Source organism: Phocoena sinus, chromosome 15, assembly GCF_008692025.1.
Source record: "Phocoena sinus isolate mPhoSin1 chromosome 15, mPhoSin1.pri, whole genome shotgun sequence".
In the NCBI taxonomy this organism is placed as follows: Eukaryota; Metazoa; Chordata; class Mammalia; order Artiodactyla; family Phocoenidae; genus Phocoena; species Phocoena sinus.
In genome coordinates, this window is record NC_045777.1 from 83,267,580 (window position 1) to 83,290,428 (window position 22,849).

Below are 22,849 nucleotides of genomic sequence, written 5' to 3' on the forward strand. Positions count from 1 at the left end.
AAACACCTACCCAGGACACAAACGGGAACGAACCCACACAGGCGCGCCAGAAGTGGAAGGTGGGCTGCGAATTCTTCTTCCGGGCCGGCAGCGGACACTTCCGGGACGACGGCGAGCGAGGCGGAAGTGCGGTCTCCTCGCGGCAGCTGTGTTTGGGCGGGCAGAGGGAGGCTCCCGAGGCTGGGGGGCCGGGCTGGGATGGCGGCAGCAGCGGCCGGGGCAGGAGCTGGGGCGGCCCAGGAGAAGCAGTTCCCGCCGGCGCTACTGAGCTTCTTCATCTACAACCCGCGCTTCGGGCCGCGCGAGGGAGAGGTAAGCGGAGCGGGGCCGCGCGCGGGCGTCCGTAAGCGGCCGAGGAGGGCGTGGGGCGGCCGTACGGCGTCGGGCCCGAGCAGCCGCAGGGTGCGCCGGGGCGTCGGCCCCGGCCCTCCCGGAGCCGGGCAGCACCTGTCACCCTGCCCTCGTCGAGCGGCATTTACCAGGCTGCTTTGTGCCAGGTGTGTGCCCGGGCCAGGGGCTACGGCGGGGGCCACACAACGCGGGCAGCGTCTGTTCTAGGTCCTGACTCAAAGCCTGTGTATTGAGTGAAGGTTCGTCAGGCTAATCACTCCACACAGGTGGAGTCACTCTTCTCTACATCAATCCTGGGTGATTAAAGTTGAGTTTACGTCTTTGTTGCTAGAAGTCCCCGTCTAGAAGCGTGGAACAAGAGTGGGAGACTGTAGTCCTTTAAATGCAGGTTTGGGGGATCTTGCGGAAAGTTTTTTTTTTCCAAATTAATAAATTAAATCGGATGGGGGCGGGTGGTTTTTTTAATGGTTATTTTTTGAGGTGGGGACGGTGATTTCCTCAACGGATGTCCGGCGGTAGGTTGTGTTGGCAGGAAATCACGGTCCCTTTAAAGGCTGTGAGTCCAAATGCCTGTGAACCTGCTGGGTTTAATTTGTGGGGAGGTGTAAGTCTATGCACCTGCACACACGCTTATTTCTTAACAAGCGTTGGTGTATTACAAATCAGCATGAGGAAGGAAATCCAGAGACTGAGTTTTCAGAATAGTTGTCTAGTGCTCTTTCAGATGGCATGTGATTTACTGAGTATCACAATTACCTTCAGGCAGGTGGGCGTTGTTTACACCGTGAGGAGAAGATCATTTTTGTTTTTCTAGAAAAGGGTCCTTTGTTTTGCCAGCTAACGTGTATGGCATGAGAGGTTGACAGTAAATGTAGCACTTTCAACAGCTAAGACGGAAAAAATGCTTACGTCAATGTTGTGATTCTGTTTCTTCATACTTTAGGAGGAGAATAAAATTTTGTTTTACTATCCAAATGAAGTAGAAAAGAATGAAAAAATTAGAAATGTCGGATTATGTGAAGCTATTGTACAGTTTACAAGGTAATACTTTTCAATGTGCTTTTGCAGAGTTCAGTGAATTCTTAAAACTTATGCTGGAGAATTGTCCCTAACATTCTTTTAACCTTTTTAGGACCTTTAGTCCATCAAAACCTGCAAAATCTTTACATACACAGAAGAACAGACAGTTCTTCAACGAACCAGAAGAACATTTCTGGATGGTCATGGTATTTACATACACAGTACACCTTTTTGAATTTGTATTATAAAGTGATGGGTGATCTTTACTGTTAGGAATTCAGGAAAGTCCTCCAGTCATTGCATCTGAGGAGAGTTACAGTAGGGTTGGTGGCAGTTTAAAAATCAGACTCCTGTTTGGTGTATTTGTTACTGGGGCTCTTTTAAGAAGTTTTGGGTTGGGACATGTCCAAGTTTTTTAATTTAGGGGAAAATTTAAAACACATATAGTTGATACATTGTGTAATTTCAGTTGATCAAACTTTGTAGGTTGTTAGGAATCCCATAATTGAAAAGCAAAGTAAGGACGGAAAACCAGTTGTCGAATACCAAGAGGAGGAGTTGCTGGTAATGTCATTTTTTATTTCATATTTTTAGAAAAAAATTTGTTAGTATCTTGAGTGACTTATTTTTTCAGATTTAAGCTATGTCACTTCTGCAGAAGTTTCTCAGGGTACACACAGCTTATCATTTCCATTAGCACAATCTTATAAAAGTGTATATGTACCGTCTCTTACGAATGCCTTCTACTGATCATCTGTGTTTAAAGCCCTCCTAAAAATTAGGCTTACTGGTTCGTAATTGAATTTAAATACCTCTTATTTTCAGCGCACAACTACTATAGGACCAAGTTTATGAGCATTGTATTGCTTTGCCAAGAGTCACTGTACCTTTGCTATGCAATAGACTTCTTTTGCTTTCCCTTAAATTAAGATCTGTGCCATGTCTTTGTGTTGTTTGTAGGACAAGGTTTATAGTTCGGTGCTCCAACAGTGCTACAGCATGTACAAGGTAAGCGTGACATGCTTTCTGAATTGAGAGTCTAGCCAGTTACCCCAATTTACATGGGATGCTTAAAATAATCCTTAACTCTTTACATGACTGCGAGGTGACTATGTGTCCATTTTAGGGGGAGGAAATAATGGGGCCTTTGAAACAGTATTGAGGTTTATACGTGAACTTACTCAGTACTGAGCCCTTCTCTCTTCCCAGACTTGTGCTAGGAGTATATCTGCATTAGTGAACAGTAGAGTCCATGTTCTTGAGGAAAGTACATAGTGCAGGTATTTGCATGATTGAAGGATCTGGCAATATTATTTATGTAAACTGAAACTTAGGTGTGAGTTCAGGTTTCAAAAAAAAAAATGCCCAAAACAGGTGATTTTATAAAATTTACAGTATCACTTAACAGTGTTTTGTTATTTTGTGACTTATAACTCAGGCTTTCTCATGTAAATATTTTCTATATTCAAAAGGAATTGGGGGATGAAATTAGCGGAATTAATGTAAAAGGAAAAGAAGAACTTGTTATATTGGGAAACTGAAGGACATAAGAAATTGACTTTTTTTTTTAATCTTTTACACCATTAGCTTTTTAATGGTACATTTCTGAGAGCCATGGAAGATGGAGGTGTCAAGCTCTTAAAAGAAAGATTAGAGAAATTCTTCCATCGGGTAAATATTTTGAATTTTATTTGTAATCTTGGTAGTTGTCCAAACAGACTGTTAGAGAGCGACACAGACAGGTTTGTTTCTCACATACAAAAAAAATCTAGAAGTTGGAAAAATGGCAAAGAGCCTCAGGCATAGTGTGACAAGATCAGACCAGTGAGGAGACTCATTAGATTTGCGCTCTTGAATCAGAGCTTCTTGACATTTGTACACAGCTCCTTAAAGCATCTTGGAGATGTCTTTCGGCTTCATCCTTGTCCCACCTGTGTCTGTCCCTGTGGGCTTACTCAAAAGCAAACTTCCTGTGTGGTGGATCGGTTAATTAGCAAAATCTCACATTCTTACAGATCAATTATGTTCACTAAACAGGCGTAATCTGTATTGACTCAAGGTGAAGCCTGTGGCTGTGACACAGGCTTTCTTCCCTTAGCGGTGATTAGTGTGATGTTTCTTTCCCAGCTGATGGGAATGTGTCTACACAGTTGCCATTCTCCTTCAATGTAAATTTTGCATATTTGACCTTCCCCTGGTCAAATCCAGTTTATCTTAGAGAAATGACTCTCAATTTATCTTTCTCCCTACACTACCTTTGATGTCTATTTTTGAATTATTTTGTTTTTATGAAGTACTTTTCTTTCTTGTTTCTTCACTTTAATGACCATAGTTATTCACTCTGACTGTCCCCTCTTCCTCTTCTTGTCTTAATTTCTCTCCTGTCCATCAACACTGACTGTATGCCCTTCCAGCATGATTTTAGTATAAGATGGCCCATGATATCATGTGTGGAGGTCAGTCTAGTCTGAGGAGCACTGATATGAAGACTTCAGCGCTTCAAAGAGAGATAGCACGATGCTGAATGAACACTACTTATGTTTGAACTTAATTTTTTGAAATTGGTACTGATTTCAAATCCAGTTCCCTGTGGCTCACCTCCGTGTTGGTCTTGGCAGTGTGCTGTTTGCTAGCATGTAATTGTACCATAAATTAAGACTAATTATTTTCAGTTGTCAGAGTACTGTCTTCAATATACTATTAGTAACTTTTATGCCTTATTTTTTTCCTACAGTATTTACAAACGTTGCATTTGCAGTCATGCGATCTACTTGACATTTTTGGCGGGATCAGCTTCTTCCCATTGGATAAAATGACTTATTTGAAAATCCAGTCCTTTATTAATAGAATGGAAGAAAGCCTGAGTATAGTCAAGTACACTGCCTTTCTCTATAACGATCAACTCATCTGGTAGGTATACCCTACGGCTTGGTATAGAAGCAGAAAGTCTTTTAGGATCACAAAAAATAGCAATGACTCCGTTGATACCATGTTGTCAAACTGGAAGTAATAGCTGGTGGTGGGTGGAGGGGTAGGATGCGTCTTTTTAGATATTAAAATAAGGCAGTGATTGTTTAAACCAAAATTAGTAATTTTGTTTAAAATTACCAAGCAGGGGAGTTTAAAACTGGTTCCACGGAAGATAGAGAAAATGTTAGGTTGAAGAATCCTTTTTTTTTAAATTAATTAAGTTATTTATATTTGGCTGCATTGGGTCTTTGTTGCTGCGCGCAGGCTTTCTCTAGTTGTGGCGAGTGGGGCTACTCATTGCGGAGTGGGGGCTACTCATTTCAGTGCGCAGGCTTCTCATTGCGGTGGCTTCTCTTGTGGATAATGGGTTCTAGGCACACGGGCTCAGTAGTTGTGGCTCGCGGGCTCTAGAGCGCAGGCTCAGTAGTTGTAAAGCACAGGCTCAGTAGTTGTGGTGCACAGGCTTAGTTGCTCTGCGACATGTGACATCTTCCCGGACTAGGGCTGGAACCCGTGTCCCCTGCATTGGCAGGCGGATTCTTAGCCACTGTGCCATCAGGGAAGCCCCATAATTTTCATACTTCCTTTTAAGGAAGCTAGTTTTTAAAAAATATCCAACAAGTTATAAGTGCTATAAAACCAAGTAGTAACCCACTATCAAACTGTGTTTGCGTCCTGTAGTAGGGACAAATACATAATTTCTTTGATGAAAGCATTGATACTCAAGAAGCAAACATAAACTGTTACTAAAAGCTTTCAACTCCCGAACACAGAGCTCTGGAAGCGCTGTGTGAACGTGCCTGAGGCCGCGGGGAGAGGTCCCTGAAGACTTGAGTGAGAGCCAGCCTGTCTGTTCACAGCTGACAGTGGTCTGCCTGTGATGAGCCGCTGAGGTTCACGGGGGAGCAGCCAGCTGAAAGCCCTCCGGCAGCTGCTCAAGTGCATTCGGTTTTTGTGTTTGTATCTTCTGGCATGTTGTTTGTGCTCCGAGAACGTTGATGGTGAGCTCAAAGCAGATGGTAGGAAATACCTTAGAGTTCTGTTTGGACCGTGTTGCGTCTAACTCGTGGATTTGGTTTTAGCAGTGGCTGTGAAAGGATTTAGCAGTGGCTCCTCCTCTGTTGGGAGGAGGGTGTCAGTTGACTATCTCGCCCAGTGTTTTTGGCCTGTGTTTTTTTGCGGTACGCGGGCCTCTCACTGTTGTGGCCTCTCCCGTTGTGGAGCACAGGCTCCGGACGCGCAGGCTCAGCGGCCATGGCTCACGGGCCCAGCCGCTCCGCGGCATGCGGGATCCTCCCGGACCAGGGCACAAACCCGTGTCCCCTGCATCGGCAGGCGGACTCTCAACCACTGCACCACCAGGGAAGCCCAAGGGGTGAATGCTTTTATGAATAAATGCCTTAGCTATTTCTTAAGTTAATCAAAGTTGACCAGACTCTTTGATCTTGGCTAGATTATTTTACATTCAACACTTGACAGTGACATAGTCTGTATTATAGACTAAACTGATCCTGCCTTGAAGGATTATGTCGAATGATGGCCACTTCATTCTCGGTAACGCTCCCGCTGAAAGAGATTCTCGAATAACTTGGCATTGCCACCAGAAACAGAGTTGGCGGGCTCTGGAGAAGTGCATAGATCCCGGACCACGGCTGTGCGCAGCTCACAGTGCTGGAGTTGAGGCTTCACTCAGAGCAGGTGTGGAGGTCTTAGAGCAAAACAGGTGAAGTCCATTTAGCATTTAAGTAAAAACAAGGCACAGAGTCATATAAAACAGAAAGAAAAATCAGTCTTGAGAAAGTAGTAGCATCTCCTGCACACAAATAAATCAGTCGAGCAGAAGAATAATTTTTCTTTTTTTTAAATCATTCATATCAAATGACTATTTGAGAAACTTTTGAGAACATCTGTACTTCTGAGCACCGGTAGGCTGTTTCCTGTTTGATGTGAGCCATTGACAGAGTTCTGAATCATGTGGACCTGTCAGTACAGGGTTTTGTTTGCTTTTATTTGTTTACTTGTGCTAAGAAAGGAACTCTTGTTATTTTGGGTTTTTTGTTTGTTTGTTTTTACTTTTTATTTTGAGATTATTGAAGATTGGCATGAAGTCGTAACAACTTTTCTCCAGCGGTAACATCTGGCATAATTATAACACAGTATTACTTCATTTACTTTTGTTGGGGAGCAGGAGTTGGGATGGACTGGGAAGAGGGTTGCTACAGTCGGAGCTCGTGGACGTTCCACAACCCGGCAGGCCTCCCCATAGGCAGAGTGGGAACCGCCTACTTGCTGCTTCATGCTCTGAACAGCTGGCTGCGACTTATTTTCTTTATAAATTTTCTACCCAGAAAACCAGCATCAAATTACTTAATGCCTAGCATTAAATCTTAAGTGCAATAATAAATGCAAAGCCCTAAGCACAGCGCACGTAGTAAGTAGTTGAGAAGTGTCTTCCGTTTCCTTTTATAGGGTGTTTTCTGCTCAGTGTCTCTGGTCTGGAGCAGTACTGTCCAATAAGCATATGATGCAGGCCACAAATGTCGTTTTAAGTTTTCTAGTAGCCACAATAAAATAAAAAGAAACTGGAGAAATCAATTTTAACAATATATTTTTTTAGCCCAATATATCTCAAATATTTTTTCAACATGTAAACAATATAAAAAATTATTAACGAGCTGCTCTTTTTGTGCTTAATCCTAAAAGTCCAGTGTGTATTTTACACTCATCTCCACCAGCCGCATTTCAGGTGTTCAGTAGCCAGATGTACCCAGTAGCTACCGTTTCCGGAAGCGCAACTCTGGAAGAAACTGCCCAGAGCATGATTCTTTACATACTGTCTGCTGCTTACCAGTAGCAAGCTCTCTCCACCAGGATTTATGTCTTGAATGGAAAGTAACATCCAGAGCCTGTTTTGTGTCTTTCTCTTTCTTTCCTCAGTTATTTCCACAAAAGAAAAGAGTGGGGGACCTTCTGTGTGTTTGATCTGAAAGGTCCATCTGCCCGGTTGGCTGCGGGTTACTCTCAGAATTCGTGTTGTCACAGGCCAAGCGCCGACAGTTCTCAGCTGTTTCTGTTTTGGCCTCACCTTTGGACCCGGGACTTCGTTCTGCTTGGCAGGAAGCTTCAAACCTGCTTCAGGGTGTTTGGCCCCTTTAGAGTTTTAGCTGTGGACAGACATTCTGGAAATGGGAGAGGAGAGGTGGTGTAGGAGGAGGCGGAGATAAGACAAATGGGAGGAGTTCAGGGAAGCGGGCCGGGTTTCTGTGCCGAGCCGGGCCGGACTTCTAACATAACCTGCGATTCCACTGGGAAAGAAGACAGAGCCCCTGGAACGTGGTGCAGAGGCTTGGTTTATATCTAGTTAGACTTCCTCAAGGATTTTTTTCAATTATCTTGAATAGAAAAAAACCCCCAGATACAGACTCATTGTCTGTTTATATCCTTATCTGAAAAACCGGTTTTAGGTAGAGTCCAACAACACCTGCTAGTTTCTCAGTACTATTCCAGGTGCCAGATTGGATGGTTTGCCCAAAAGTTTGTTTCTTTCTCTTCCCACTTTTTGCCTACACTGAATCGAGAGAATTAAAATCCAAATACATTTCTGAGACATAGCGTTTTGAGTTCCCCGACTACAGCATAGCAGTATGTTCAGGATGCGGGGTGAAAGAAAGTGGCCTTACCGTGTAACCCAGAAAGTGGACAGAAACCTGCTACCTCAAGGGGAGCTGCTAATGCTCCCTGGATAATCCCACGTGGTAGGCAAATCAAATCTGCTGTGACTTTTTACTTCAAGTGGCGCATAAAATGCAGGACCATGTAGTAGTAGCCTTTAGCAGGTCAGGGTGGAGTTCTAGTGCTGGACTCAAGTTTACTTCATTCCATTCTTGAACTTTCCATCAAGGAAAGGCCTTCTTGATATCATGCAAAAAAAAAAGAGAGAGATGAACTTTTATCACAGAGCAATGGAAAGACAGAAGACCAATTCCAGACTTTTAACACAGTGCTTTTCTGATGTTTCAGGAGTGGATTAGAACAAGATGACATGAGAATTTTATACAAATACCTCACCACATCTCTATTTCCAAGGCATATCGAACCTGAGGTATGATGGGGTACTAATCTCTAGATAAATAGATGGATAAATAGACATATAGACGCACACACACACACACACACACACACAGATTTGGGGGTGGAGTAACTTGGTGGGTGGGGCAGTTCTGGTCTGTATTTTACATTATTAGTGTGATGTTTAGTCGTGTAGCTGTCCGTTGGTATCCATGGGGGATTGCTCCCAGGACCCCCCAGATACCCAGATCCACACACGTATGTTCAAGTCCCTTATATAAAATGGCATAGTATTTGCATGTAACCTACACACATCCTCCCTTACACTTTGAATTGTCTTTAGTTTATTATAATACCTAATAAAATTGAACAAAAAAACACCTAATACAATGCAAATGCTATGTAAATAGTTGCCAGTGTGTGGAAAATTCAAGTTTTGCTTTTTGGAACTTTCAAAAGAAATTTTTGCCCCAAATATTTTCAACATGCGGTTGGTTGAATCCACAAATGTGGAATCTGCAGATGTGGAAACCTCAGATACGGAAGGCCAACTGTGTATATTTAGCGTGTGTCACTTAGCACAGAAAACCACGTATGTCAGCTTTTCTTCATTTTGTTACGTTCAAATGCAATTGCAAAGCTATGTTTTTAAGGGGAGCAATTCATTGAGTAGAGGAAAAACTGGATTTTTAGGTCGGGTTCTGGGAACTCTGAAAATGCCAGGGATCTTGGACAAAACAGTGGTTAATTCTGTGGTCTTTTCACGTACAAACATGAGATCTGATTTTGAGTTGATTTTATACTTCCCGCCTGGCTTTTCCATTCTGACAATTTCTCAGTTTTCTGCAGAGAACTGTAAATAATACTGCAGTGTTTTCCGCAAAGTATCTTTTCTTAGCTTTAGTTAGGTTGGAAGTGAAAAGTGTTCGTAAACCATAACATTATCATTTTGACCCAGGAGCGCATACACGCACCCTCTCCCTCGCTCTGTTTTTTAAGGCCATGACCTGAAACAACAGGAAAAAAGTCTCTTTGATGAGAAATCTCAAGGTTTTGAGAAGGACCTGGTCCTGCACTTTGCTCCTTTCTGGGTAGTTTGAATACAGTGGCTAACGTTTCTGGAGTGTGTACCATACGCCAGACACGGTGTAAGTGCCCAGCACACTTGCATTATCTCATGACATCCTGACAGCCATCCTGAAAGCCGGGTACCTTATCTCCATCTTACAGATAGGAGACCCAGGCTTGGGGGGCTTACGTGATTTAGCCCCACGTCACCCAGCTAGTAAGTGAGAGAGCCAGGACTTGATCTCGGGGTCTGACTAATGCTAAAGCACCTGCTTCCAACCACACCCTCAGAAGGATCCTTCAGGAGGCTTTCCCATGGTGGACAGTGCTGTTGCAACAGCAGAACACTCTATTGGTGCTTTATTGTATGTCTAAAGGGCCGGGCTTATAAAATAGGAATGTACGAAGTGGCAGTGAGGACATGGATATGTGAGGACTTCTTTCACTACAGGCTGCACGTGTGAGAGCTGTGCATTTTCACTATTGGATTTACTGTTTTTCAATCTTTCATTTTCAGTTACATGCTAGAATTTTATGTAGACTAGAAGAACATCAAGAAGTTTTAGAAGAATAATAAGTTTTAGCTAATGTGACTATTAGATTTGGAATTTCTTTTTATTTCCTATGCATATTGAAGTAGTGTATCTTCAGCAGAAGAAACCAGGAATGGGTTACAAATATAGATCTATGAGGAGGCACCATGTCATGGCTGAAGGCAGGGACTTTCAGGTCACACAGGCTTGTGTTTGATGCCTGGCCCCTCCACTCAGGGGCTGGGTGTGCTGGTGAACTTCTTCGTACTTGTTTCCATTTCTAGAAAATAGGAAGACGGCATTCCCCATAGGGGTGATATGAGATGAAGTTATGTAATTTATGTCATCGCCTAGCACGTATTAACCACATGGGAGATTTCAATTATTGCTGTAAAAGGAACAAAATCAGTATGTGGAATTTAGGGCACAGTGAAGTTATGATAGTTCTGTTTAAAACCAGTGAGTTCTTTCTGTACCTCTGTAATCCCCCCTCCCTTTTTTTTGGTGGAGAGGAATATGGAAAATTGATATAGAAAAATGGCATGGAGCCAACTAGTAAATATAAATGCTGTTTTTCAAAGTTTTGAATATAGGAAATCTAATAAGGCACTTGTCAACATTAAATTTGTTTACAGTTGGCGGGAAGGGATTCTCCGATAAGGGCAGAAATGCCCGGAAATCTTCAACACTATGGAAGGTAGGACTTCTGTCCTTTGATAGACAGTATTGGATTTTATTATCTTTTTTGGTAAAGATAAAATCATGAGCACTGAATTACCTTTGTGCTACTTTATTGACAATAATCAACAAAGGAAATTCTTTTGTTTCCAATGAATTAAAACGATTACTTTTTTGTATTCTGATCTGGTGTTTTCTAAGTAATGTCTAGCTTCCCAAAAAGGCCGTATATTAACACCCTTATAGGAATGCACTGTTTATATATTCCTGTTTATAATCTGCCTAATTGAATCAAGTCATCTCTGCTTCCTTCTCAGATTTCTCACTGGACCCTTGAATCTTAATGATCCAGAAGCAAAATGCAGATTTCCCAAAATTTTTGTAAATACAGATGACACATATGAAGCTCTGCATTTAATTGTTTATAAGGTAACAGTGGCCTTTCTCTCCAGGGTTACAGATGATACTAAAGTAAATCTTTCTTGCACGGGTACACTAGTCGGTGCGCAGACCTCACATGTTTCTTGGAACAGGTGTCGCAAGTTCTGATTATTGTAAAACTCAAAATGGGTGCTTTCTGGAGTAAGAGGGTTACTTTCAGTCCCCATTAAACAGTAGTTCTGTGATTAGCAAGAGTCACTGTCTGAGGCTGTGACTCAGATGTTTCAAGTCCTGCACGCGGACAGATCAGAGGCCGTCAAGGCCGGTGTTGCCTGTTGTTCGATGCCTGCCCACACTCCAGTGGATTCTGCCTTCGCTCTGATTTTAAAGCTGTGGACTTGCTAATTCCATAAGGATAGTCTGAGTTTCTGTCAGGATATTATCTTGTAAGGATGTATATTTATGCTGGTTGGGTTTATTTATTTACTTATTTTTGGCTGTGTTGGGTCTTTGATGCCGCGCGCAAGCTTTCTCCAGTGGCAGCGAGTGGGGGCTACTCTTCATTGTGGTGCGCGGGCTTCTCACTGCGGTGGCTTCGCTTGTTGTGGAACACGGACCCTAGGTGCGAGGGCGTTAGTTTTGGAACACGGGCTCAGTAGTTGTGGCTCGCGGGCTGTAGAGCCCAAGCTTAGTAGTTGTGGTGCACGGGCTTAGTTGCTCTGCGACATGTGGGATCTTCCCGGACCAGGGCTGGAACCCATGTCCCCTGCATTGGCAGGTGGATTCTTAACCACTGCACCACCAAGGAAGCCCCATGTTTTGGTTTCTTGTTAGAGCATTTTAAATCATCTCATTTCCCTTATAAGTAGTTCATTTTGCATCTCTAACTAATAAGGACCTCTGTTTTAACATCACCACCTGCCATTATCACACTGGACCAAAATAACGTTAATAACTTCCTTAATACCATCTATTATCCAGACCCTATCCAGATTTCTCCAGTTGACTAAAAAAGTCTTTATAAAGTTGATATATTTAAATAAAGATTTAAACAAGACCACTGCATTTGATTATTTAAGTCTTCTTTTTTTGTACCATTATCTAATCTTTGGTTTCTTTTCTCCCCTCCCCCCGCAGGCCATGAGTGCAGCTGTGTGCTTTATGATCGATGGTAGGTACACACCTGTATCTGATTTCACCTGATTAGCTAAGCCTTTTCTCTTTACACTTTGCTGTGGTCTGTTCCTAAATGATAAACAAGTTGTCGTAGCAACAGGGAGGCTGTATTAAGCCTCCATCTGGGGCCTCTGCCATCTTAACCAGCTATTTCTAATATCGTTAAAGTCCCAGCTTTCTTGCTTCTCAGCAGTAGTACCTGGGCACCTTTCTGTGCCTTCCTGCCCGTGAAACGATTATGGGAGTACCCATCTCAAAGGGGGCTTTAGGATTAAATGAGGGAATATTTGTAAAGCGCCAACAGTGCCTGGCCTGTGAGTGCTATGTAGTGTTTGTTAAATAAGTATTTGACCTTCCTAGGTCTACTGGGGGTAGGCAGGCAACTTACTACCCCGCAGGGAGTGCTTCAGTCAACATTCACAGTGAGATAGTTCTTTGCCTCTTTTTCATCTTAAATATGACTAATTCTGGCTCCTCTGTTTCTCTTCTATTTGGGAGGGGAGGGGGACCTGATCATTTAATTATTTCCCAGATCAGTACAGTTTTCATTTGAATATTGTTGTTAAGATGGTAAAATGAAAATTGACCTTTTTAACACAGTGTCCTCACACTCACTGGTGTTTCTTGAATTACTTGTAAGCTTCTATCCAGCCTACACTGGACTTTTGCCGAAGACTGGACAGCATTGTTGGGCCCCAGCTTACAGTGCTGGCATCTGACATTTGTGAGCAGTTTAACATCAACAAAAGAATATCTGGGTTTGTACTTTGCTTTGTGTTTGCTTTCAAGCATTTAACTGGCTTTGGAAGAATAAGGGTGGTTTTTGCTTAGAACGTGGATGGTGTTAAGGTTCGTATAATCTCTGAATCCAGAGAACAAAATGTGTTGTTTGGTCCTGTCTGCAAGGCTTCCTAGGGAGCTGTTCGTGAGTTTTTCTGCCCCACAATGATGGTCGGGGCTGGGTCTTCTCTTAATGCATCCCCTCAGCCCTCCCCAGTGGTGGTATGAACGTGTGGGGTTAGGTGTGCTAGCTCTGCCTGTGGTCTTGGCCATGTGAGTTCACTTCACATCCCACATGACCCGCCCAGGCTGTGAAATCCACACTGGCAGAGGTAATCAGCAGGGTTTTGCTTTGCATAGACGGAAAGCACTTTGCCTCTTGTGCAGAAGTGTTCCTGGTGAGGTTGCCTGTGACGTAAGCCAGTAGGCGTTGGTGCTGAGTCTGGCGTCTTGAAAGGCTCTAGACTGAGTATCAGGAGACTCGAGGTTAAACTCACCTTGGTTCTAAAAACACCCTGAAAAGTCACTGAACCTCTTTCTACTCTTAGTGCAAAGTCAAATGACTGTAAAGTGTGTAGATGGAAAGTACTTTAAGGAATAAAAGGCTTCTTTATATGGGCTTCCCATGTGTTTGAGAATTTACTGAAATGCTGTGAATTTATGTATAACCTTGTGCTTGTGATCATATGTTGTATGTATGTGGTCTTACATAAGCACCAGCCCACAGAGAGGTCCCACACGGGCTCCAGGTGAAAGCACAGGTAGGTTTTGATTCTGCAAGTGGATTTCTACTGCTGACAGCTTACGTAGTTTTAGAAAAGATCCAGCCAAGGAGTGAAAGTGCCTGACCAACTTACATCTTGACAGTGCTGCTCAATCTAATTGTTCGACCATGAACCTGCCAGGTTTTCAATTTTGAAGGCAGCATGTGCCTTAAATCTGTGTTGGATCATGCAGGTTATGAGCGGAGAATGATCAAGTGTAGTTACGTACATCCCCGAACCCTTGGGAGATGACTGGACATTTTCACTGCTCTGCCTGTGCTTTCGGCAGATATGATGAGTATCAAGTAACTCACTGACAAATATCCAGAGGTAAACTTGCGGTCTAGTACCTTTTATTTTACACATCAGGTTAACCCTCTTTGGGATTGTACAGAAGAAAGGAGATGGCCTTGGATGTTAATTATCCTATCATTAGACAGCAGTTTTCTCTCCGATATTTTATTACGAAAATTTTCAAACATAGGAAGGTTGAAAAAATTGTACAGTGGATACACATATACGCCCACTTAGATTCTTCCATCGGCATTTTGCCATGTATGTCTGGGCACAGATCTGTCAATTCCTGTCTACAGGACAGTTTCTTGACTGTTAGGAGAATCGCTGCACGGTACCATCAGCCCCTGGAGGATAGGGTACCTGGCAAACGTGATGGTGAAATAAGTGCCACACAATTTAGGGGTGTGCCCAGTAACAGGAACTCTAGGAACGTAGTTGTTCTTATCTTTGAAACCGTGACCTGAAGATGGCTCTCGATGCGTCTGAGATGTTATATGTAAGGACCTTTGATTGCCAAACCGTAACCATCAACTGACTAAAGATAAAAGCTTTTGAGTACAAAAGATAATGTTTTCTTCCAGAAATCCTTCTGACCCAAATCAAGCCATTTTATATGCCAATTCTGGGACCTCCATAAGTCATATCCCAGAGAAATTAGAGGCAGTCCTGAGGGAGGAAAGACCCCAGCCAGCAGCATGTCAGGGGCATTGTTGGGGGGCAGAGGAGGCTATGTTAGCCAGCCGTCCTGATCCCAGAGACCAGCTCAGGGTCCTCTGTTCTCTCGGCTGCAGCCCCCACTAGAAAGTGCCCACGGGGCTGTGTGCCAGTGTTTAGCATTGAGTCCAGATTTATAAATCGTAGCTCTTAACGTTCCTTTTTTTTTTTTGCGGTACACGGGCCTCTCACTGCTCTGGCCTCTCCCGTTGCGGAGCACAGGCTCCGGACGTGCAGGCGCAGTGGCCATGGCTCACAGGCCCAGCTGCTCTGCGGCATGTGGGATCTTCCCAGACTGGGGCACAAACCCGTGTCCCCTGCATCGGCAGGTGGACTCTCAACCACTGCGCCACCAGGGAAACCCTTAACGTTCCTTATGAAATTGGGGTCAGCCCTTTAAAGAATGGTGTGAAGTAGGTTTGTTTGGTGATTGGTTTCTATTCCTTTGTGGGCCACCTCAGTTTTTTTCTTCTCTAGAACTTAAAATTCTATTTTTTTTTCTTTTTTTGAGAGTAACTTATGTCCTTAATTTTTAAAGGATTCTAAAATAGAAATATGGGAAATCTTATTTGGCTTCTGTCTTTCTGGACTTGTACACGCATATAAACACAGTGACATACACACATGGTGTTTTTTACACATGGACTTCTGAAAATATATCATGCTGTAAATCTGTAGCTTTAAATAAACAAATAAATATATATATGGTATGAGCATCAGTTTAAACCAATAAGTACAGACCTACCTCATTCTCTTTGATGGCTTCACGGTATTTACTAGGAAAGGTGTGTTTTATTTGCTTATTCGTTCTCCCATTTAATGGCTAGGGCTGGTTATGGCTATTAGTATTACAAACAGTTCTGTATTGAACAGTCGGGTCCTTAAACACCCAATTATCTCCTCAAGAGAAATCCCTCGGATTGAGCTCTGGGGCAAAGGAAATGCACATTTACCATGTGGCTCGGCTCCCGCAAGGATGGAGCCATCTTCCCCTCCCACCAGTGCCACCAGCTCCTGTTCTCCATGCTCTCGCACTTTGACAGTGACACTGAGGTTGGGCATCTCCTTGTCTGTTTATGGGCATTTCTGTCTCCTCCACAAATTGTCCCCGTCCTCTGGCTCTTTCCATTGAAGTGCTTTGTCTTTTTTCTTTTACATCAGTACTCCTAATGTAATACCCTTGTCATGTTGCATCCTCTCTCCTTTATATTTATTCAGTTTTATTAATCATTGCCTTTGGATTTGTCTTTAGTGGCACACTTGGGGCTTTCCACCCCAATATTGTAAAAATGTCCCATTTTTATCTCTGGTACATTCCTGGCTTTATTTTCTGTGTTAAATCTCTAATTCACCTAGAATTTTTAAGGGCTTGCAGGAGGGCTGTAACTTAAAATTTTCCCCCAAATCGATGGTTTTCTGAATCTGAGACTTCAGTTTTTGTTTCTTTCACACACCCCTATTCACTAGCCAATTCTAAAATTAAATTTGAAAAGGCAGGAAGGAGGAGGAGGATGTAGAAAGTTATTAGGAAAGGAGCCTCTTTCCTGTGAGCAATTTTTTTTTGTAATCCTTTTTTATCAGTCTTCTTGAATATATGTAAAGTAGCCCAGTTGCCTAGGAGGCTGACTGCGCTGGATTCCTTCCACAAGTGAGCAGTGTAACCATTAGCAGTAAGGGTTGGTTATGATCAGACCCCGGATCGGACATGGGGAGGAGCCGGACGAAGGCGAGATGGGAAGAATTGCCCCCGGCTGTGGTCAGTGGTGTTTAATGGTGGAGTGCGGTGGAGGAAGTCTTCTTTGCCTTAAGTTTGGTCTGATTAGTGAGGAATGGCCAGTAGCCACATCCATCTAGAAGTCATCTATCTGGCAACCTTCAGCTCTCTGGAACACAGCCCAGAACAAATGAAAACCACAGCTGGGCCCTGCTCCCAGCCAGCTGCCCAAGTCCACAGGCGAAACTCTGCGAGCAGTTATGTGTGCGCTGAACATCTGGTCATTTCCTCCCCTGGTTCACAGCTCACAGTAACCTTTCCAGGTAGGCTTTGGAAGTGTGGGAAGGTTTTCACATAACTGGTCCTTAAACATATAATCTCTGGCATCTCAGTAAAATTGATGCTCTTTACTCATGGGAGATATCCCTGTGACCTCTTTTTTTATATATAGATTTATTTTATTTTTGGCTGCATGGGGTCTTCATCGTGGTGCGCGGGCTTCTCATCACGGTGGCTTCTCTTGTTGGGCACGGGCGCTAGGTGCGTGCGCTTCAGTAGTTGTGGCACATGGGCTCAGTAGTTGTGGCTCACGGGCTCTGGGTGCAGGCTCAGCAGTTGCAGCGCACGGGCTTAGTTGCTCTGCAGCGTGTGGAATCGTCCCAGACCACGGCTCGAACCCGTGTCCCCTGCATTGGCAGGCGGATTCTTAACCACTGTGCCACCAGGGAAACCCTGCTGTTTTTAATGTGAGCAGATCTTATCTTTTCTCATTTTTATTTTTATTTTTTTAATTAATTTTTTTTGGCTGCGTTGGGTCTTTGTTGCTGCACGCGGGCTTTCTCTAGCTGTGGCGAGCGGGGGCTACGCTTAGTTGTGGTGCGTGGGCTTCTCATTGCGGTGGCTTCTCTTGTTGCAGAGCATGGGCTCTAGGCACGCGGGCTCAGTAGTTGTAGCTCGTGGGCTCTAGAGCACAGGCTCAGTAGTTGTGGCACACGGGCTTAGTTGCTCCATGGCATGTGGGATCTTCCCGGACCAGGGCTGGAACCCGTGTCCCCCTGCATTGGCAGGCGGATTCTCAACCACTGCGCCACCAGGGAATCCCCGCTATTTTTAATGTGAGCAGATCTTGTTTTCTTTTATTAACAGTACATTGCAGGTAACTGTTTTCTATTTTCGTTTTTACATCATCCTTCATGGTGGGTGGAGCGGAAAGAGGCCACATTTGCCCCTGTCCTAACTACCTAAATAACGTCTCTCATGTGAATGTCCATGTGGGATTACAAAAGGAAGAATTCCAATCTTCTTAGAAGAGTGTTGTACATGTTATAAATGAGAGAAAGAGGAACGCCACGGTGTTAGACAAGTAACCAGAACTTTAAGCCTGATCGAAGGTCATAGAAGTTAGTCTGTCCAAACAACGAAATTTACAACTCTTTCCAAACTTCGTTTAAAATTTTCATCTTTCCAGAAAATTTTTCTTGTAGTTATACTTGCTTTTCTTAGATTTAGGGTCCTACTCAAAACAAATTCTGGTTTTATAAGAATTCTGTTTTCATTTTCCTGGGAACTAATTGTCCACATTCTTTCTCGCCTAGAGGTAGAGTATCACAGTAGTAACCACTTCCCCGGAGGCCGGATTTCCGGCACCCTCAGCCCCCCAGTGCGTGGCCGCTCCCCCTGTAGTAAGCAGAGAAGGCTTCTGGCCCCCAGCGGCAGGGCTGCCCAGGCTCTCACGCAGACCCCCGATTGTGAATTTAAGGCACAGTGAGAGGTGAGGGAGGGGAGGCCCCTGAGAGCCAAGTGGCCCAGCTGTCAGGGTGGCTCCCTGAGGGGTCTCAGACTCTGACCCAGGAGACAGCAAAGTAGCATTGCCCAGTCATCCAGAATAATGAAAGGGTAAATCCCAATTAAATACTTCAGAGGAGGTTCGTACGTTTTAGAATGATCTCTGAGTGGGATGATGAAAGCTTTGTTACAGTGCTAAGCTTCCGTTCTGTGGCAGTTTACATACATGCAGCTGTGGGATAAATGAGATGTACGGGGGTCAGCAACCTTTTTCTGCAAAGGGCCAAACAGTAAGTACTTTAGGCTTTGTGGGCCGTGTATGTTCCAAGTACTCAACTATCCTTTAAGCGTGAGAGCAGCTGTAACAATACATAGGCATATGGGTGTCCCAGTAAAACTTTATTTAGAAAAACAGGGCCTGGTTTGGTCCCAGAGCCATAGTTTGCTGATCCCTTCACTGGAAGGGTAAGTGGCCTGCATTGATTTACTTTGTTTTTTGTTAAGTGAACAGATAACTGAGTGACTGCTGTTTATAAAACACTGTACTTGAAAAAAAAAAAATCATCACATAATGGTTAAAATATTTGTGGTTTTAAACGTACATACTTGAGCTCGCTGGGAAATTCAGTCATTCTGAATACCTCACGGATATCAGATAAGTTACTGCCGAATGTTACGTCTTAACTGAGGTTCTTGATTTGAAGGCCCAGCCATTGAAAATACCACCTTAGCCATTCCACATTTAGAGTTTTTACAGTGTAGTTGTACATTTGGGTAATTGTTCTTTCAGAAAGTTACCACCTCCATAACATGTTTTCACAGGTCTGAAAAAGAACCCCAGTTTAAGTTTATCTACTTCAACCATATGAATTTAGCAGAAAAAAGTACAATTCACATGAGGAAAACACCCAGTGTGTCACTTACGTCTGTTCATCCAGATTTAATGAAGATCCTGGGTGACATCAACAGTGATTTTACAAGGTAATTCTAACCACCTCACCAGTTAGGCGTCCACTTTCTAATAAGAGGACATTAAAGGAATCATCTTCAAAAACCGAGTGACCCCAGGCCCCTTCAGAGGTCTTGACTACCTCCCTGGGCACCAGTTCCAAACATCATTAAGCCCAGAAGGGGCTGGTCACTCACAGGGGACCCCCTGAACTTTTCAAATGGCTCAAGTTTCCTGTTTCTTGTTTTAGAATGTTTTTCACAATCCAGCTGTATATATAAAATAAACAATTGCGTTTTGAAACTCTTTTCTTACAGAGTGGATGAAGATGAAGAAATCATCGTGAAAGCAATGAGTGATTATTGGGTTGTTGGGAAAAAGTCTGACCAGCGGGAGCTGTATGTTATTTTGAATCAAAAAAATGCAAACCTCATTGAAGTAAATGGTAAATAGGGTTTGGTATTTGAGCAGAATTTTAATGCTACTGATATTTAAAAACTATCTTTTCAGTGTACTAAGGACATGCTAAATAGAAATCATGACTTGAGATTTTAAGCAGATGCCCCCTGTTGCTTAAAAGAAATCATCATTTGGTCTATTCAGGAGTGGGACAGTGGGGCAGTGCACCCCAAGTGTCAACTGTAAGGACAATCAGGTGTGAGGTTTCTTCTGCAGACATCTTCTGGGGTGTATTACATTTTTCTCTTGATACCAATACTTGTATTAATAGTCTATGCATTAGAAACAACCTCAGGGAATACATGCCTCATTTATTTATTTATGGCTGCGTTGGGTCTTCGTTGCTGCGCGCGGGCTTTCTCTAGTTGTGGCGAGTGGGGGCTACTCTTTGTTGCTGTTCGCAGGCTTCTCATTGGAGTGGCTACTCTTGTTGCGGAGCACAGGCTCTAGGTGTGTGGGCTTCAGTAGTTGTGGCATGCAGGCTCAGTAGTTGCAGCTCGCGGGCTTTAGAAGAGCGCAGGCTCAGTAGTTGTGGCACACGGACTTAGTTGCTCCGCGGCATGTGGGATCTTCCCGCACCAGGGCTGGAACCCGTGTCCCCTGCATTGGCAGGCGGATTCTTAACCACTGCGCCACCAGGGAAGCCCCTACATGCCTCATTTAAAACAGGAATTGAGTAAAGTCCAGATAATGACGCCACTGTTGCGGAGCTCCCGATCCACAATTCAGGGTTGCAGCTAGAGTTTCTGTGTTTTTGAATCAGATTCCTCAAGATTTTAGAAGTTGTGCTCCTCACGCCCCAACCCGCGGGTGTCTTAGACACTTTGGGTTTGAGCTGTCTCAGGCCCAAAGACGCAATGTTACATAGTGTTAAAGTGTCCTGTACGTCAGGTCCTTTTTTCTTTCTCTCGACTTAACATTTCTTATCAAGGCTTCTGAGATTTAAGGTCAAAATTAATGCAGACCTTTATTTATGACCAACTTTACTCCAGGGAATTTAAGGTACTGATATATAACCTTTTAAGTGAGAATTTCTATACCTTACTCACCGTTTTCTATTCTTTTTGCAGAAGAGGTCAAGAAGCTTTGTGCGACGCAGTTCAATAACATCTTCTTCTTGGATTGACTGACAAGGGCTCACCGAAACGTCTTTTAAAAAAACCGCTCAGCAAGCATTTCGTTTGCCTTTGCAGGTTATTGGTCATATTACTGACTGGATTAATGACAACAGTAAAGCAATACTTGCTTTGAAGAATCAACTTTCTACTCAGCCTGATGATTCCCTGAGGTTTTTAGCTTTTAAATATTTATGTGGAATTAAAGGTAGCCAGCTACATCTCTTTCATTCCATTCTTTTGACATTATGTGACTATTTTACTGGAAAATAAGACTAATAAATTGTTAAAGTTTTTAAAGTTCTGGTCTTGCATTGAGTCTCTCTGGTTGCTTGTTTGTAGACCGCACCGGCCATGGGTCCCTGGCTCATCCTCAGGAATACTCTAGCAGCGAAGGGCGCTCAGAGTTCGGATTCCTTCCCTGGTCCCTAGGCCTGACGTGGCAAACTGTGAGGCATTTGCCCAAAGTAATTGCTGGACTTGGTTTTTATCTTGAGCAATAACGTGATTTTTAGACCACAAATAAACATCAGACAAAGAACTTAATGCAAGTGCCCCAGTGTGCTCCAAACATAAAGCCACGTAGAACTCCCAGGCGGGCACAGCCCCACCGGCATGCTCACAACTGAGATTCAGCCTGGCAGGATTTGATTTAACTTTTGGTGGTCTGGACATCCCAGAGTTTGGTTGAAAACTAGCCGGGCATGGTCTGGAAAAATCGGTACCAACCCGGCCCTAATAGGAGCTCCCCACAGCCCCCTGCACCCAGCCTGTGAGTTAGGGTGGAGCAGGGAAATGACTCCTCATCTATTTGCAGTTGCAATTTTCATTGTCACCCTCTAATTCACAATCTCCCTTATGATTTCCTCTTACCCCGTGAGATACTTAAAATGGTATGTTTTAGTTTCCAGTGATCTCAGGCTTTCTTCACTGTGTTTATTGCTGACTTAGTAATTGCAGCAAAAATAGATCATGGTCTCTGATGTATTATTTGAAGTTGTTGCAGTTTTCAACCTAAAATGTAGTCACTGTTTTTGTCAGTGTTTATTCTCTGTTGCATCCTGGTTGCTAACTCTGTGTTCGTTCCAACTTTGTAGTTTGGTTGGTAAAATTACCTGTATCCTTACTGCGTGTGTGTCTTCCTGATCTGTTGCTTCCCTCACGGTAGTATTCCCTGTAATTCTCTCTGCTCTTGCAAGGCTAGTATGTGCGATGTATGTGAGTAATGCATCTCTTTGGTTGTTGGTCCTTTTATTGTTATCTTTATTTTTATCTGTATCATGCGGATGTTTGCTTTAAATTCTGTTCTGTCCTTAATATTGCTTGTTATTCCAGTCATCTTGTTTAGATTGTCCTGGTACATCTTTTTCTCTATCTTTATTTTCATCCTTTCTATCTGGTTTTGTTTAAGATGTTTGCCTTGTAAAGAATAACATTGAAGTGAATTTCTATTTTTTTTAAACCCAATCTAATTATTTATGGGATTTTGCAGGGGAGGAAAAGGTGCGTTAACCTGTTTGCTTGGTGGTGACGGGTAGATTTGTACTTTCCCTGCCATCTTTTGCGTTTTCTGTTTTCATTCTTTTTTTTATTCTTTTTCCCAACTTTATGTCAGATGATAGTATCCTTCCTTTTTGCTAGTTTGGAAGCTTTAGATTGTATTTTTATGCTTTTGGTGGTTACTCTTATATTTAACACAACTATTAGCTGTAACACTTTCCTAACAGACTTAAAGTACTCACTTAACTGCTGACTGCACACCTGGCTCTTTATCCTACATTGTTCGGCCTTTTGTCCATGCAGTGCTGTTTGCGACGCTGTGGGAATGGATGGGAAAGGACCAGGGAAGAGGCCATGTAAGAGGCAGCATGTGAAGGACAGGTAGGATGTGGGCACAGGGTGGTTACAAGGGGCAAAGGAGGTGTGCCAGGCTCAGGGGAGGAAGGCCTAAAGAAACGTTTAAACAACTTCACTCCCCACTGGTTTTATCAGATTCTAAATTTAATCATCAGTTTTATACTTGGATT

At 43.3% G+C, this 22,849-nt stretch overlaps 1 protein-coding gene across 2 annotated transcripts; it reads left to right on the forward strand.

The window, feature by feature from the left end:
• Positions 1–112: 112 nt before the first annotated feature.
• CCZ1 (CCZ1 homolog, vacuolar protein trafficking and biogenesis associated) lies at positions 113–21,122 on the forward strand. Of its 2 annotated transcripts, XM_032605635.1 has the most exons (15): positions 113–312; positions 1,295–1,392; positions 1,484–1,577; positions 1,858–1,935; positions 2,332–2,379; positions 2,959–3,042; positions 4,106–4,281; positions 8,362–8,443; positions 10,646–10,707; positions 11,006–11,117; positions 12,207–12,240; positions 12,886–13,003; positions 19,122–19,280; positions 19,566–19,693; positions 20,778–21,122. In XM_032605635.1, the coding sequence occupies exons 1-15, from the start codon at positions 199–201 to the stop codon at positions 20,831–20,833; spliced, it is 1,443 nt and encodes a 480-aa protein (XP_032461526.1). In that variant the 5' UTR covers positions 113–198; the 3' UTR covers positions 20,834–21,122. The 2 variants fall into 2 exon arrangements, with proteins under 2 accessions (XP_032461526.1, XP_032461527.1); XM_032605636.1 differs by lacking the exon at positions 1,858–1,935.
• The last annotated feature ends 1,727 nt before the right edge of the window (positions 21,123–22,849 follow it).

Bases quoted from the DNA above. Each gene is read 5' to 3' on its own strand.
- CCZ1 (XM_032605635.1), top strand. From the start codon at position 199: ATGGCGGCAGCAGCGGCCGGGGCAGGAGCTGGGGCGGCCCAGGAGAAG. The intron at 1,936-2,331 runs GTAATGTCATTT...TGTTGTTTGTAG, and splicing joins ACCAAGAGGAGGAGTTGCTG to GACAAGGTTTATAGTTCGGT. The intron at 8,444-10,645 runs GTATGATGGGGT...ATTTGTTTACAG, and splicing joins CAAGGCATATCGAACCTGAG to TTGGCGGGAAGGGATTCTCC.